Consider the following 16,724-nt stretch of genomic DNA (forward strand, 5'->3'; position numbering starts at 1 on the left):
ATTTTCTGTATCAACAACATTGTTCTTTTTCCCTGATAGTTACTATATATATCGAAACAATTAGGATAACAAAAAGAAATTCATTAATCAGGTTAACACTCAATATATTCCGAAAAACATCATAGACATCAACACAGGTGTTCTAAACATTCAAATATGAATGCACTTATAGAAATATACTGTATTTCAAAAGTTCAGTGACTTACTCTAATGAGTACTAAGAATAATACACAAAAATAGTCCAACTTCTATTATGTTTGAGTGGGTTTGTCTTCATAAATGAAAATTACTGAGAACAGTGGTCCACCAAGGCGTTGCGCGAACCATGCACTCTTGACAACAGCAAGTTTAAGAGAATCTACTGCAAGCCTAGTGTTAAAATTGGTATGGAGGGCTCTGCCCATTCCTTCTAGTATTATGAGGTCAACACCACGTACTTTCATCTCTGTGCAAAGGCCTGAAAGAGAAAACAAATGCATGTTAATAAAAATAAATTTACTATATTTGAGAGGTACTGACGTACAAGGATTGCCCTTGATCTATTATTTCAGATATTTTTCTTTATGGCCACAACTTTTTTCTGGGTATAAACATATAAAGTGTAGGTAATTTTAATTTCGAGTTGTCAGCCTCCAATAATAAGACTTTTAAACATCACAACTCAGAAAGAATTCATACAAAATCAATAATCCTAGCAAATTCCAGACACAATAAACTCGGAACTTTATCTTTGTTTTTGTATAGATACCTTTTCAATTGATGGGACAAGTATCTTCTAAAGGTAAATGCAATACTTCTGTGGATCATACCTACGCTAATAGTCCTGAGATCCAGGCACGGCCCTCTTTGGCCACTAGATCTTACAACTAAGTCCCCTGTAGCTATGGCTGCTGACAATACAGGACAGATTAAGGCCGCCCTTTGTAATATCTCTTCTAATTCCACATTAGTAACATCATTTAGAGCTGGCCATTCATTCGCGCATAAAATTACTGATGTTCCTCTAAGAAGGAGTGCTCTGACGAAAGGGAGAACACCTAGGACTATATCGACGCCACTGTTGTCAACAAATATTGCGGCGCAGTGGTGTACAGTTTTCTGTAAAAAATAGGTATTTTAAATACTAGTCTTAATAGCTACTGCATTTGACTATGTGTCCAGTATTTAAAGGTACAGAAGAATATATTGTTTTTAAAATGCTTTGAACAGTTCTGCTTCTTGACTAAAAAGAACAAAGTATTAATATTAAACCTTATAACAATTGGCAAATAAACAAAACAGGCCATAGTACCTCTAGTTTTTCCAACCATTTGTCTAAACCATCATAAAGCCATGGCCTTTTTTGGATTTTTTGTCTAGCTTCATACAGGCCACAATTTAATATGGCAGTCACAGCCTGTGCTCCCCAATCAAACATATTGCCTGGAATATTAGAAAACAGTGTACAGGATGAATACATACATATACAGAATATATACAGAAGAACCTATGTATAAATTATTTACAATGCAGATAAATGCTACTTCCTTGACTTTCTACCTGTCTATTAATATGTAAGTTTAAGATAATTCATTTCAGCAAACTATAATTTGTAATTTTACTGTGGTAATAAAACAATCGAAAGCTTTTTTTCTATATTAAAAAAATATAACAATCCCCCATTTCATAACTCACGCTGCAAACATTGCTAGATATTTGCATTTACCACACTATACAAAATTGACTTTGTATGTAATAAGCAAAATTATATACGTTTAATTTTCTCTGACAATTCAAAATTACATGAGACTAGTTTGTTATATTACACATTAATGTTTAATACGTACCAGCTAAAATCCCTCTGCATAACTCAATCCACCTCTGTCTATCATCAGGCAAAGCATCAATCTCGGCTAATCTCGCACTGAGTGTTGCCAGTGCTGTTTCATTTTCATACTTCTTTTGCTGTTTCCAAAGGTCAAAAAACCCTTGAGATCGTAAACATGTTTCATTGATATCAAGAAGTAATCTTACTGTTAGTAATTGTCCTTGAGCACTAGAAAGAATATTGCAAAAGATAATTTAAAAGTTAAAAGATTCAGTCAAACATTAAAGGATTCAGTTTATAATAATTTCTGTAACAATTTTAGAGTTACGATTATGTACAGTCAACAGCACATCAAGGCCCGACAATGTGTAGCTTGATCTGTAAATATGCCTATTTATGAGTATCTTATAATGTTTTTATCACTAGATAGCAGTACCTCTGCAATTACAAAAAATAAACAATAACCACTGCACCACACACAGGTCTGTTTTGTAGTAGACATTAGTCTATAGTCTGACCATTAGAAAGTGTTTTTCATGCACAAAAATACACTTCATGTTTAACAGTGAGTATGGTAGTACCAACGTAAAACAGACAATTTGAATTATCCTATAAACACACAACTTACAGATGATTTTTTATTGAATGTTGTATTCCAGGAAAACATGAACTTTGTTATGTCATGTTGTTTTGTTTATCATGAAACTAGGTATATAATATACATCATAAGCACAATAAGGATACATGATTGTCAGACAAGCATGGTGAATAATTATAAGTCTTAACTTAAACAGATCCGTAATAAAAAAGTGCTTAATAATTGCAAACATTATTACATTACCAGGGAATAAACATGAACTTTCCTAATTCTGTACTTACAGAGGATTTATTCGGAGTTCTTTTAGCGCTTCCACATAGCAGGTTTTGAACTTCAGGGCTCGAATTTCAACCGTCGGATCGTCCGTATTCAAAAGAGCAAAATTTACATATTTATCCACAAGTTTTTCGCAAGTACTCAGCCAATACTCTCTTGCTTCTTCATCTACGAGCAGATCCAATGTATCTGGATTATATTTTTCTGGTTCGTAAAGAATATGGGATAGACCAAAATGTTCCATAGTGAAACCGCTTCAGAACAGAGCAACGAGACTCACGACAAATGTACTGTATTTATTTACTATTCCACTATCCCATTGTTCATTTTATCACAGTACGCAAATATTGCTTTTAGACTATTTTATTTATCTTATCAAAATAATATCTCTTGTCAGTAAATAGGTATTTTGCCCAGACAATGATTGCCGTTATTCTGTCACTGATAACGCACTGTACCACTGTACGCCTGTCGCCAACATTTTGACAATTTCACCATCCTTCTTTTTCTCTCATACATTCATTATATGAGACAACATCATGTTTGAAAATCTAGCTCGAAGCACATGATGCCCAAGGCGAGAACTATTCATTCATTTCATCATTCAATGACCATTTAAAAAAGTTAAAATTTGAAGTTACTGAACGAAAACGATGGAACCAACCAAAGTTGGTGGTGATGAGGTTGTTGGAGGTTTTTTCGCAGTTAATAATTTTAAATCTCGTTTTCTTTAAGTGGCTTTTAGTGAAACAAGTTTATTTTATAATTCACGCTAAACAAAACATATTTTTAAAAGTAGAGATAATATGAGCCTTCCAAATAACATTTATCAAAATTTTCCAATTTTTCGGGGATTTATAAAATAAAAATGGAAAAAATAGAAATTTTATTTTCTGACATCTATGGATTTAAATCGTTTCTTCAAAATTATTCCTTTCGTTCATTCGGTCGTCGTATACTTCTATTTGTCTATTGGCTGCTTGTTGCTTACGATTGTCAATGGTGCTTCGAATTCTTGATCGCTTGCCCGTTTACGTGTTTTAATTTCTTGAATTCTTAGAAATGTGTTTGAAATGGATAAAACTTATCATATTCGAAATAGACTGAATTTCGTAGAGAGTGAAAAGTGATATGTTTGTGCTGTTGAATTGTTGTTGTAACATTGGGTGTTGTGATTTTTATGATTGATGTAACGAACCAGTGTACGGCAAGATGGACGAATTGTCTAAGGGCATGACACAAACAGGAAGCGCCGCTTCAACTGACAAAATTCAAGAAAATGATGGTAAATAGTATAATCATAGCATTCACAGCATTAATACTTATGTAGAAAATACTAGAACAATTTGGCCTCTAATGCATGGCGTACCTACCACCGCAAGATTCGAATTTTTGGTTTGTAAACATGAATTGTTCTCTGGCTTTCCGTTAAAAACCTTCAAATTATTTGTATAATATTTGACGGGTTAACTGTGCTGTCTAACTTGTGCGGCCTTGGTATAAGGTTTGCAATGTTTGTTATAATTTCGGTCCTCACAATTTCTACCTATTGTTATTATTATAGTATTACCAAGACTTTCCAGCTGTTAATTCTGTAGCACTTACTGCAATTTGCTTGAAAACGGTCATTTGGTTCTGGCAGCTGTCCGTTCACTAGTTACTTATTCACTTTACGTAAATCACATCCAAGTTTGGGTCATAACATACGAAATAATGTAACAACCTGTTGATTGTCAATATTATTTGTTCACATGATTTTATATTCTTAAGCTAATTATTTTTCAATTTTTACTAGTAAAAAACATATTAAGGTGTCCTCATTTGAGCATTGTCACTACAGTTGGTATCAGTACTCACCTATTCATCATAGTAAATTTGAAAAACAAAAATTAAAATAAGAAATTGGGACATAATTTGTGCCATTTAGCATGTCAATGGCAGTCTGACTGACTTTCATCTTGAAGTCACAATTCGGCAGAGATAGATATTGCAATTTTTATATTGCTTCAGTAACATATTAAAATCTAATGACACTTACAAAAAATTGTAATTGCGGCATTTCACTCTGTGAATTTATATGTTGTTAATATCACATTTTTATGACTGTAATTATAATTTATTAATTATCATTTTAATGATATACATGTTATAACAATCACAATTATGTTACTATGGTATACTTTAAACCTTATATAAAAATTATATAATTCAGTTTCTTTAAGTTAATCATTTAAAAAATAGAAATGTTTAAATTTTTATTTAATATCCATAAAAAGCTATGGTCCTTTACAAAGGCAAATTTTAATTTACTTTGTTTTTACCTTCTTATCAGACGAGCGTACCTTTCTGCCATTTTATTTTAAATATTCTATGTCAGAATATGCTTGAGTTGTAGTTGAGTTTCAGAAATGTTCACGTTCCAATTTTCTTAATTTCTTCTCTCTTGAGAATATTCAGTTTTCTTAATTTGTTTTAATTAATTTTGGTGTTGATTTGTTTAAAAAAAAACATGTTATGTTACATTTTTATAAAAAACAAAAGCAAAATATTTAATTAATATATTTCATTACTATCAAACCATTTAAAGGCTTACAACACCTCAGGCCATCTGCACATCTAACTCACTGCTTCCATGATATGCTAGTTATTGTTAGCACATTACTGAAAATATTGAAGAGTATTGTTTTGACAAATAATGTATACTGTGGCAGGAAGGGGTGAAGGGTCACTATAGACATGCTAAATCACACTTAGTAAACAAAATTTTGTTTTCTCAAATGAATGTACTTCCACTGATTTAAAGTTGTTTTCCAGTTAGAAGCACAAGATCGTATTATGTCCACATGTATCAAAAAGACGACAATGTGCTACCAAGTAAAGAAATTATTGAGAATGATACAAATTAAATTAATTGGCTATGTGCTATGTGCTATTTGCAATATAAACAAATACTGTAACTGTCAATAGACTGTGGGTTACATACAGCCATGGCCAAAAGTATTGAGCACTCTAAAAATCCCGAACGTGCACAATAAGTATTGCAGAAAACGGGACCTATTGTTAAGGATTATTTTTTCGGCAACTATAAAGGTTTAAAAACAATGACCACCACATCTCAACTAGCAATAAAACACCTGGTGCCATAAAATTTGTCATTTTACCATTTTTGTATTTATTTCTCAGTTCACTACTATCGCTCATTACGTACACATCCAGTGATCTGGTGCGCTTTTGGTGTTTTGTCTAGTTACATTTAGTGATATTGTTGCAATAAGGCATATTAAAAGAAACAAACTTAGTTTAGAACAACGTGTACAAATACAGCTTCTTCATGAGCAAGGGAAATCACAGGTAGAGATTTCTAAAACTGTGAAATGTTCATGCCGATCTGTGCAATATGCTATTGAGCGATTCACCGCTACTGGATCTCATAGGAACAGACACAGAACAGGGCGCAATCGCATCACCACAGATCGTGAGGACCGAAAGTTAATGAGAGAGTCGTTAAAAAATCGAAAAAATCTTCTTCAGACCTCGCTACTAATTTCTCAGTTGAAATTAAGAGATCAATTTCTGCTCGCACTACTCGAAGAAGGCTTCAGGAAGTTGGCTTGAAAGGCTGTAAAGCCAGGAAGAAACCACGGCTCTCACAAAACAACAAGAAGGCTCGGTATGAATGGGCCTTAAAATATCAAAGTTTCACCGAAGAAGATTGGTCAAATATCGTGTGGTCAGATGAGTCAAACTTTGAGGTGAGTTAGGTAATTTCACGTTCTAAAGATATTAAACAATATGATTTAAAAATAAAATTCAATGACAAAAATATTTTACATTTCCAAAGTCTCTATTTTTTTTTTTAATTTAATATTTTTGGTACACCTGGTGTGACTTTTGTGCGCCGCCGGGTAGGCAAAGAATTTAGTCCAGCCTATGTACTACCAACCGTAAAACACGGAGGAGGTAGCATAATGGTCTGGGGCTGCATGACTGATTCAAGAGTTGGCGAAATGTTCGTGTGTGGGGGTCGCATGAACTCTTCACGTACGTTAACGTCCTGGAATCTGAGTTGCTGCCCTCATTTTCAACCCTTTTTGGCGATACAAATATAGATGGCGTTAAATTCCAGCAGTATAACGCACCGTGTCATAAATCTGCCTACACTATGACATGGTTTCGAGAAAAGAACATTGAGCTTCTAGAGTGGCCTGCCCAGTCTCCGGACCTAAACCCCACAGAACATTTATGGGGTTTATTAAAGCGCAACGTCAGGCGCCACTCAATAAACACAATGGAAGAACCAAAACGCCGTCTGCGCCAAGAATGGAACGCTATACTTCCTGAAGACTGTAAAAATCTTGTCCGCTCTCTACCAAAAACAATTTCTGCCGTAATTAAGGCAAAGGGTGGACCAACAAAATATTGATTTTTATTGAATAAATGGTAATATTAACATGTATAAATTGTTTCAAATTATTCAATTTTCATATTCCCCAAAAAACTGTAAGTTATCATGGGTGAGCACCCAAGTACCCAATACTTTTGGCCAAGGCTGTATTTGGCTATGTTGATAGTCATTAGGTTTTTCTAAATGGAATGTTTTTTCACAAGTTATCAAACTATTTACAGGAAATGAACTAACAGCCAAAAAATTCTCAATATCAATTTTTCCAATTTGTTTCATTAAATATATTATGAAGTGTTTTTTGTATAGTGTTTTATTATATAATATTGGGTAGAGAACGAATAGAGAGTGTAGATTCTGCCACAAGACTGATGAAATTCCTGTTCATCTTCTCACCCAATGCTACTCCCTGATGAGCATGCGAAGCTCCATACTGGGGAGGCATATGACACAACCAGAGGACATAAAATCTGTTAGAGCCAGGAAAATCTTTCAGTTCTTCAATACTGTCGGTCTTGAACTGTAATTAGTGATGATCACAATAGATCAGTTGATGGTCGCAGTGATGAGGGGCTGCATATGCCCCGAATGAAGCCACCCTTATAATAATAATGTTTTATTTGGCATCATCATAATGCTTAACACACGTAATAAAAAAAGAATTAGCATGGTCAGAAGTAATACTAGAAATGAAAAAAAGTTGTATTTTTTTATACAATGTTTTTCTCTCTATCTTCAGAATATATAATATCAGGATAAATATTTTACACCTAATGAAATTAACATATAAAACTCTGTTAACTTACGAAGTAAACATTTAAATGGTAGTCTGTGTGTTAGTCAATTCAGAGAAAATTCAATGACCAAAAAAAGAAATAAAAAATTCCATAAAGCAGTCCCTGAAGAAAGTCATGGCTGAATTAATTAAATTACAAATTAAAAATCATTAAATCCAATCATCTAATTGAATTAATCTTGACCCTCGACATTTGAAACTCTGCTGTTTGATAACCCAGTAACCTTCGAGATAAACATTTCAAAGTGACTCTCCTCCAAGATTCATTGGCTTCACCAATCACAAGTCAGTGTAAGTAGTACCTGTAATAAGGAAACACGCAATCTTGATTTGTGCTGCAAGGCTATGTTTGCTGAATATATTATTTTAATAGACCCTCATACAGTCAGAATTAAGAAGGAAAATAGAGGTAGGTTATACATTATAGTTTTGTTGTTTTTGTTTGTTCATGACATTTTTAATGCTGATGTTTCATGCTTGTGAGTTCTATATTACTGTCTTGAAACTGTCGCTCACAGCATTGCAACTTTAGTGGATAAGCCCTCAATTGTAAAAAAAAATATTTTAGGAAAATTGATTTACAGTACACTAGGCAAATAAAATGTACACAGGAAACAAAGCATGTTGTGCTTTCGGGTAAAGTATTTATGTAACAAGACTAAAAACTCACTTTTAAATGTTTTGTTTTAAACAAGAGGTATTAGAAACCAGTCTATATAAGTGAAAATTATGCTTAAACTGATACTGTGATTGCTTTTAAGTTTAAATTTTAACTTTATATACTAGGTGTGAAAATCTCTTTATCTATTTGGTTAAATCTATTACTATGTTTTATGTTGTCTACATATAAAGTGACAGTTTCTGTTATTTTTAGTTCTGGCTATGCCTGCAGGATTTTGACATTGAGTAAGTTTTATGTCCTCCTATAAAGAAATACTTTTGACTTTTGAATCATTTTTACCATTAGGGATGTTCAAGTACATACGTAAATGTAGAACTGCATTCTGTAATTAAATTTTTTTTTTGTTTGGCCTTTTAATGTGCCAGTTATCTTATCTTACGCATACGTTCCTACTATTGGTTTGTTTATGAAAGGCTTAATGTTTCAATCCTTATCATTGGTACAGTCATGGAAGAGCATGAATGGCTTAATAGTTTTTTATTTCATTTTAGAATGGTATGGTAATGGTATATTGTTGAAACGCACTGCTTTTGCAGATGCCGTGAAGCGTGGTTTGCGGCAAGCACGCCAACCATGCTAGCGTTGGTAGAACAACTGCGGTCATACCTCGGTGGGGGATGTGAGTGGTCATCAAGGCATGTTGGGTGCTGCACAACGTAATCAATAAACAGTTTTGTTGCTCTATCATTCAAACTTTTGAGTTTCTTTAATACTGAATACTCATGCATGAAGAGTGCAAAGTATGAATATTGAATAGCTAATTTTTTTGTAGGCACATTTGCATTAATTTACATAATCGGTTACATGGTATTATGTTGACTATTACCATGTGTTCCCATCTTGTCTGGTGCGAAACCATACTTATAATTCAATGAAACAGTGCATTTCAATAACATTTTATTTATAAGAAGTATTGCATGGTTTTAAGGAGTTATTGTGAAATAACATGTTTTCAGGACTTACGTTAATAATTTTCTTTCGGGGAAAACCTGAAGTATGAAACCATATGCAAAATTACTACACATTTTTCTAAAAAAAAAAAGTTTTTAGTTACATCATATTACGTGCCTCAAATTGCCAGTTGTCTATAATGTATTGTTATGTTTGTTAAAATTGTTCATTTCTCTTTTTGTTGTATGGCTTTGAGGTGCCCGTTAGTTCCAAAGAGCGCGCATGCGAAACATTTGAAGAACAACTTTCTACGCGTTACTTCAAATTAACATTGAAATTAGACACCAGCAGCATTTGCTGTAGCTGTCGCGGTGCATGCCAAGAGAGCCGGGTGTTCCCTGTGTCGCAACAGTGACTAAGCGACCCTGAACCATTAATGTGGGAATGCTCCTAGAGGTCGCGACGCGGATTGTTATGTATAATAAGTTCATTTTTAAACCTAAACAAAAGGTAGTACATTGCTTTTTATCGATGCACACGATAAAACCACAATTGAAACTGTAACTTGAAGTGCCTAGGTGACCGACAGGTTGTGATGGAAAGGTGAAAAAATTATCGAGTTATATCTGTTATCAGTATCGCTTCTTTAAAGTACCTATAAAAAGTATAATATAATTATGTATATATTGTTGTCACTTAAAAAATAACTTATTTTTTTCCAATTATTAGTAGTTTGTCAATTTAATGGTTAAAATGTATAGGCATTGTGGTGATTGCGAAGGTGTAGTATTTGAAAATTCAATTCGTCGTAGTCGAGAACCGTTCCTAAACTCTCGATGACTCTAAATTCACGGCGCAATGTTATGAAAATAGGAACGAAAACTAGGATTTATGAGTACCTGTGAGTTGTTACTAAATTGTGACCGAAATAACAATAATGTATGCCGATGACCGCTGTTTACAAAGTTGAAACCCAGACCGCATTCCTACCGTTGCGAATTCTTAAAGGATCAAAGGTACCGCTGGAAGTTTGCGTCTGCTTCTTGTCAAGGCGAATCGTCGTAATCAGATAAATCTCGTTTACATCTCACGACTTCCTTACGTGAAACACTAAATACCCTTCTTTGGAATCTGAACCAACTATATTTAGGCTCTTGGGAGTTGCTGCAAATGATCCCACGTCATTCGCTCGAATTGTGCGTCAGTAGACACCATTCCTTCATTCAGTAGCAGCTATCCAAATAGTTGATCTAATAGGTTTCACATTGTAGTGTTTTACATAAAATCATATCTTCGCCGCAGATAATTGCGAATTATTTTACCACACTATGAACCAGTGCGCTTTCCACTTGAGTTCATACAACATATTTCACAAGTTTTCAGTCTCGATAGTTGACGTATGAACCCATGAGTGGCTTTGCTGTTACGAAAGCTGAATTTTTTTAAAACCAGAATCACGAAAGCTGATTTTTTTAAAGCCAGAATCACACAATAGTGTGATGTTAATGGTAGTATAGTGCTTATCATTGATGCTTTTTTATCCATTGCTAGGTTCGTCAACGTCTGTAGTATACGTCAGTGAACCGTGCTGGGAGTGCGAGCGCGTGCGTGCGGCATGCGAGCGACTGGGCACCGTCGCGGCGGCGCCGGCGCCGGACTTGCTGCCGCCGCCACCACAACCACCGGCGTCACCCTCATACCTCGTCACGACTCCATTTGAAGGAGAACTCTTCGACGCAGCACACAAAGCCAAGTACAGGTTAGTATCAAACTAACTATCAATACCAAGTTTAACGCTGTTGAATAACGCGAAAAACAACAGGGCGATCGTATTCTCTCCTCTCTTGGCTTCCGATATCTTTCTTATGTATTTCAAGACTACGTTCGAAATAGATAACGTTCTGAGTGACCTACTTCAACACTAGGTACTCCAGTAAAATAACGGTCTCTATTATGGTTGTTTATTTTAAAGATTTCAACAATGTAGTCGATAAATGAAATGATCATTATTGTAAAGAGATTCACTAATACAGTATCTACAAGTACATTGATATAATCCACTTAACAAGGAGCGTTAGTCGTGCTCAGCTTCCGTTGAACGAGCATGGTAAACATTATACCTGCTTTGCGTATCGCCTTACTGCTTCCTTCAACTCTAAAAAAGTATAATATAATTATCGTCACGTTAGTCGGTCAACTTCGTTATTACGACTACAATAATGGTCATTTAGGATATATTCAAGACGAATCAACTTATCAACAATGGCATCTCGATATGACATCAGGATTGGTAAAATAAACCTTGGCAATTTTGCTATTATCAATTCGGTGACGAGGCGAATATGCTTGCAAGGTCTAACAATGGCAAAATATTTGCTCAGTGTGTGTTGAAATGCCAATATATGACAAGCTGGTAATGGTTTCGGTCGGTTACATAAACGGTCTGTATTAGCGACGTCGTTAACGTAATATTAAAGCGGTACGGTACCTAGTTCGCTCGCAATAAGAACAATGAAGTAATGAAGCCACCGGAGTTTATGCGTGGAGTATAATGAGACGATCGTTATTGACACTTATTTTGGCTCGGTTCACTGTTGCCCGCGAGAGTCTTAACAAGTGGCGACGGATGGTTTGTTGCGCGTTTACATTGACGACTTTTTGTTTCACCTACGCTACAGTACACAAGATGACACAAGTAGCCATGGTAGTACGCGGTTCGGTAACGCTTACCCATTCTAAAATGGTCTTCATTAAAGATGTACCGTTGTGATAAAGCTCGTTTGGCGCCTGACCGCCGTGCGGTCTGACTTAAATGTGAAAAGGGAATGGACGTTACGGACGTGGGCGTAGTTCGTAGTTAGCTGTTGATTATTGCGGTGATAGACAATACATCCGTCACTATATGGAAATCCATTGTTACTACGACTGAAAAATCTGGGAACGGATTGCACGTGAGATAAAATTACGCAATACTATTTAGAACAAAGGATATATTATAATTAGTTTCTGGCTTTCATAAAATACAAATGAACTTTACTTTCAATTTAAGAAAGAAAAAGCTTTTTTTATTATTTTACTCAGAAAGTGTGAAGAATGAGTGTGCAGTTTTACTTGCCGAAATCTCAACGAACATTCGAGGAATGAAAAGTGTAGAGCTGATCGCCTAGCTGGTGATGCGGGTTTCCCCTTTAAGAGCTCTATAAACGACACCGCCCCATGCCCTATGGTCTCACGCTCCACCCATTAAGTTCACGTTTAAAACCCCTCGCCCTATATAAATTACTTCACCTGTTATTATCATTTCACTCAATCTAAAAGTTAACCTCCACCCCACCTTCCGGTAGGAATAAAACTTCTATTATTACATGACAAGTTCATCAACCCCCGTTTTCTTTGTCGATTTTGTTCCGATACGAAGCTAGGTTCGTTATTCGTGTTTTTACGTCTTACATATTTGATTTACGAGTGGTGATTTAGCCGCCCCTTATCGCTGACCGTGTTCGTTTGAACAAGTAGCTAACGTCATTCGTACATAGTGGGATGTATGGCTTATAAACCGCTACTGGAAAATTTATCGAGCTCTGTTTGGGCATCGGTACCGAACTTGAATATGTATTGCATTCTGTTTGAAGCGGTGCAGCTGGTACCTACATTACAATGTTGATCGCCGCTGATGAGATTAATTGTTTATTGTTTCATCTCCCTTGCCGGCCGTTGTTTGCACTGTGAAATTAAACTGTAGGTCCGCTATTTATCATTTTTCTGTGGAATAATGACTCACAATTTTATTATGATATAACATATCAATTATATTCATAAGCTTCATTAATGTATTAATAGCCTTACGCAAAATGGTACTGTTTTATGTTCACCTCTGTATTTATCTTTAGATATAATGGAAGGAAAATTACCAAGCACCGAAATCAAATTGTTAAAATTGCTACAAACTCGGCGACTTTAAAGTTTTTACAGTGTATCAGAATAAATTCCGTGATTCGGTGCTGTTTCAGATTGAAATGAATTCTTGGGTGACTAATAATACCAATTAGCCTTGCACGTTTTCGTTATCCGTGTTAAACGTATTGGTCGCCTCACCCTGGTTGGCCGTTCACGCGGGATTGTTTAATGTTTATACGCACTCGGGACCTTACACACGTAAAAAGGTCATGTGTTGGGTGACTGTATTTCATGGAAGGACGTAAATAAAGGTGCGCGTACGTTGTGGGCCGTGTGGCGAGGCGGGCGGGCGGCGCCGCCGCGAGCCGTAGCGTGAGGGTCGCCCTTGCGGCTGCGCGACGCTCCACTCTATTTTTGGCTTCACATTCCACGCGACTGTTTTCCAATCTAACGTGAAACGCATAACGTGCGTGCCGCCTGCGCCTTTGTTTTTGCGGCTGCAACGTTTTCGGTTTTTTTTTTGTGAAATTCACGTGCTTCATTACGAATTTTGCGCGTGTATACGAAACAAAACTCGACGCGAGAGTTGCACGGAGCGTTGAATATAGTGGAGGCGGCGATATCTGCCACGATGTTGCAGTGTGCCAATGAATGGATCCTGTGTACAGGAAGTGTGTCAGATAGTCGCCGGACTAGTAGTGCCTGATTGATAGTTTATGTGCTAACAATGGGGCCAACACGGTTACCACCCACTCCGGAAGAGGAGGACCCGCCTCTAGATCTCTTACGATTCAAGGATGCCAAAACACCAGAGACTATTCCAACAAAATGTGATCTGTAAGATTTAATAAATTGTTTACTAGTTTCTGCTTTAACTTGATTATGATGGGCACTAATCAAGACAATAATGAACGAACGAAACGAAACGAAAAGACAATAAAAAAATGTATGATGTAGACTGACACTATTTTAAAGTGCGTTAATCACAGCAAACACAAGACTAGATAATTGTGCATGCGGCCTTTGTCAGAGAAAGCGTGTACAGGTGTTAGACGAGGACATTTTTAATTTACATACGTTCTTAGACGTTTTACTTTGCAACCCATAGTCAAGAGTGTATAACAGCTATACAATATAACGTTGAGGTTTTTACCTTATTGTCTTATGTATTGAAAACTGAAATACATAGCTAACATGAATTTGGTTCAGGTGAACATTCTCATGATTCAAAGGACTAGGCTAATTTAATCGCGGTGATTGTTTACATGTTCCTCGGAATCGGATTGTAAGTCATCAGAACTATTTCTAAGGCGACACGTACAGTGGCGATGTATGTGCCCGTGGTTGGTGACGGTGACTGTGACATCACGTCTGACCATTCGCTGTTGCGATATATGAATAGCTACTGCTAATAAGCCGACGACAATTCCGACACCTTACATTCTATTCTGACTTGAAGGATTGTTGTTGATTAGATAAGTATTACTTCACTAAGGCTAGTGTTATTCAATTGAATGTTTATTGTATAAACACCTCCTGTCTTCATTCTATCACAAGTGAAGAATAACAACCAAAAATAATATTGTAAAAAGAATGATAAATAGAGTACTTATATAGAAATCGTATATATAAATCTTAAAATAAGAATCTATTTTTTATATTTCGTGACGATACGACATGTACCAAAAATCCATGTTTCACTATAATTCCGTCACATGCCCCGACAAAAAAACTAAATGAACATGAAATTTAAACTGGTAATTACCGGTGAATTCACCGGTAATAAATATAGCTAATAAAACTCGAATGTCAGCAAACACGGGAACTCTTACACGGACGTCACGAATACCCGCCCACCACATCCACGAATACTTTAATTCATTTCTCAGGACAAATTGCGTAACCTATTAATAAACAACGATTCATGTAAAAACTCAAAGTAGTTCCCTTCGGGAATTATATTCATTCCTATTTCCAAGTAGCTTTAGTTGTTTTCCATCCCAGTTTGTTGGAATCTCTAGTTTTTGGAACGTTGTCCAGAGAGAATCACAAGAAATGTTTTTGATGAGATAGCATTAGTGCTTACTCTTAAACAAAGTTAGACAGATACAAGTACTTGAAAGATGCATACGTGAAAATTGCTAATTTACATAGTTTCTCGGGAGTGCTCTCCTTTTGCAAATAGAAAGGATGGACATTGCTAACCCACATAAAACATTTGAACATAAAATAATGTGCGGCTCTTTTATGTCTGACGTAAACTTAGTTTCTTATCCAATCCTAGATAAATTTAAATTCACGCAACTTCTACGTCCTTTCCATTTCCATACATTTTAAACTAAGTTTTATGTTAAAACTATGTTTTATTGAAATCATTTAGCGCATGCCATTCTTATATTTATCAGAATATGGTTGTTGATTCACATTACAATGTTTTAACAGGTGTTTGATAGAGATCTAATTACTGAGCAATACCCTTTATGTTATTATCAAATGCCTTAACAAATAACTAACTATTACTGTTAGTTGTAGATAACATGTAATGAAAAAGGCTTTGCACAAGCATCAGAATTTAGTTTACCTTTACACAGTATCTTTACGAAATACGTGCAAATAAAGCACCTTGGTTGCTTTTAATTCGACCGAAGTTATCCTATTAGTTGAGCATTATATAGTACGTAGATGCAGTTGAAGGTTGTTTTAAGAAAAAAAAAAATATTAACTTGTTGAAATACTTGACAAAAAGGTAGTTGGTCTATTTCCACGAAGTATATTCATAAATCGTCCCAAATACCCGCAGTGATATAAACACGACCTATCATCTATTAGTCGCTAGTTATAAAAGTTTTCTTACTAAAGTTAGTAAATAATGTGACCATTAGTTTGCGCGTTTCAAAGTACTAGTAATTGTATTTATTGGTGTAGCACAACAACAGTATAGGCTGCAAATCAAACAGTCCTAACAAAAGGACTACTGAAATGTAGGAGCTTTCAAAAATTAATTTTAATAAAGTAACTTTATACAACCGTGTAAGATAATTGTTATTTATAATAAGTAACGACGTCAATTATTTTATCTAAATAAACTATTTGGTATGTATTTTTTGGTTTAAGATAAATATGCTTTGTAAGAGGAGTGAAAATTACACTTATTGGCTCACATTTTTTTTAGTATATTATCGTCCAGATACGATAATACTGTAATTTACTGTGAAAGATACATTTCAAGCTGATAAGCAAATTGATCAAGATACTTCAATCTTCTGTGTATAATTTTTTATTGGGAATATTCTCATGTTCTACTTTTATTATAATTAACCGACTTCAAAAAGGGAAGAAGTTCTCAATTTGTCTGTTTTTTGTTAGTATATATGG

General features: G+C 35.2%; 2 protein-coding genes across 7 annotated transcripts in view; one reads left to right on the plus strand and one right to left on the minus strand.

Annotated features, from left to right (window-relative positions):
- Positions 1–71: 71 nt before the first annotated feature.
- LOC113232983 (pantothenate kinase 4) lies at positions 72–2,953 on the minus strand. Its single transcript, XM_026467911.1, has 5 exons — positions 2,687–2,953; positions 1,827–2,035; positions 1,292–1,422; positions 810–1,098; positions 72–457 (listed from the first exon to the last, which is right to left on the minus strand). The coding sequence occupies exons 1-5, from the start codon at positions 2,923–2,925 to the stop codon at positions 252–254; spliced, it is 1,074 nt and encodes a 357-aa protein (XP_026323696.1). The 5' UTR covers positions 2,926–2,953; the 3' UTR covers positions 72–251.
- A 757-nt stretch (positions 2,954–3,710) lies between these two features.
- The window catches only part of LOC113232848 (protein ECT2), a 37,349-nt gene continuing 24,335 nt past the window's right edge, over positions 3,711–16,724 (plus strand). For 5 of the 6 annotated variants that reach the window (XM_026467698.1, XM_026467699.1, XM_026467701.1 and 2 more), the window contains exons 1-2: positions 3,711–3,966; positions 11,004–11,211. In XM_026467698.1, the coding sequence (XP_026323483.1) occupies positions 3,894–3,966; positions 11,004–11,211 (281 nt within the window). In that variant the 5' untranslated portion in view covers positions 3,711–3,893. Of the gene's footprint in view, positions 3,967–9,097; positions 9,181–11,003; positions 11,212–16,724 lie in introns of all 6 variants that reach the window. The other variant, XM_026467700.1, reaches the window with a different exon arrangement.

The sequence above is a fragment of the Hyposmocoma kahamanoa genome, unplaced genomic scaffold, assembly GCF_003589595.1.
Source record: "Hyposmocoma kahamanoa isolate Upper Pololo Valley unplaced genomic scaffold, ASM358959v1 78, whole genome shotgun sequence".
Lineage (NCBI taxonomy): Eukaryota > Metazoa > Arthropoda > Insecta > Lepidoptera > Cosmopterigidae > Hyposmocoma > Hyposmocoma kahamanoa.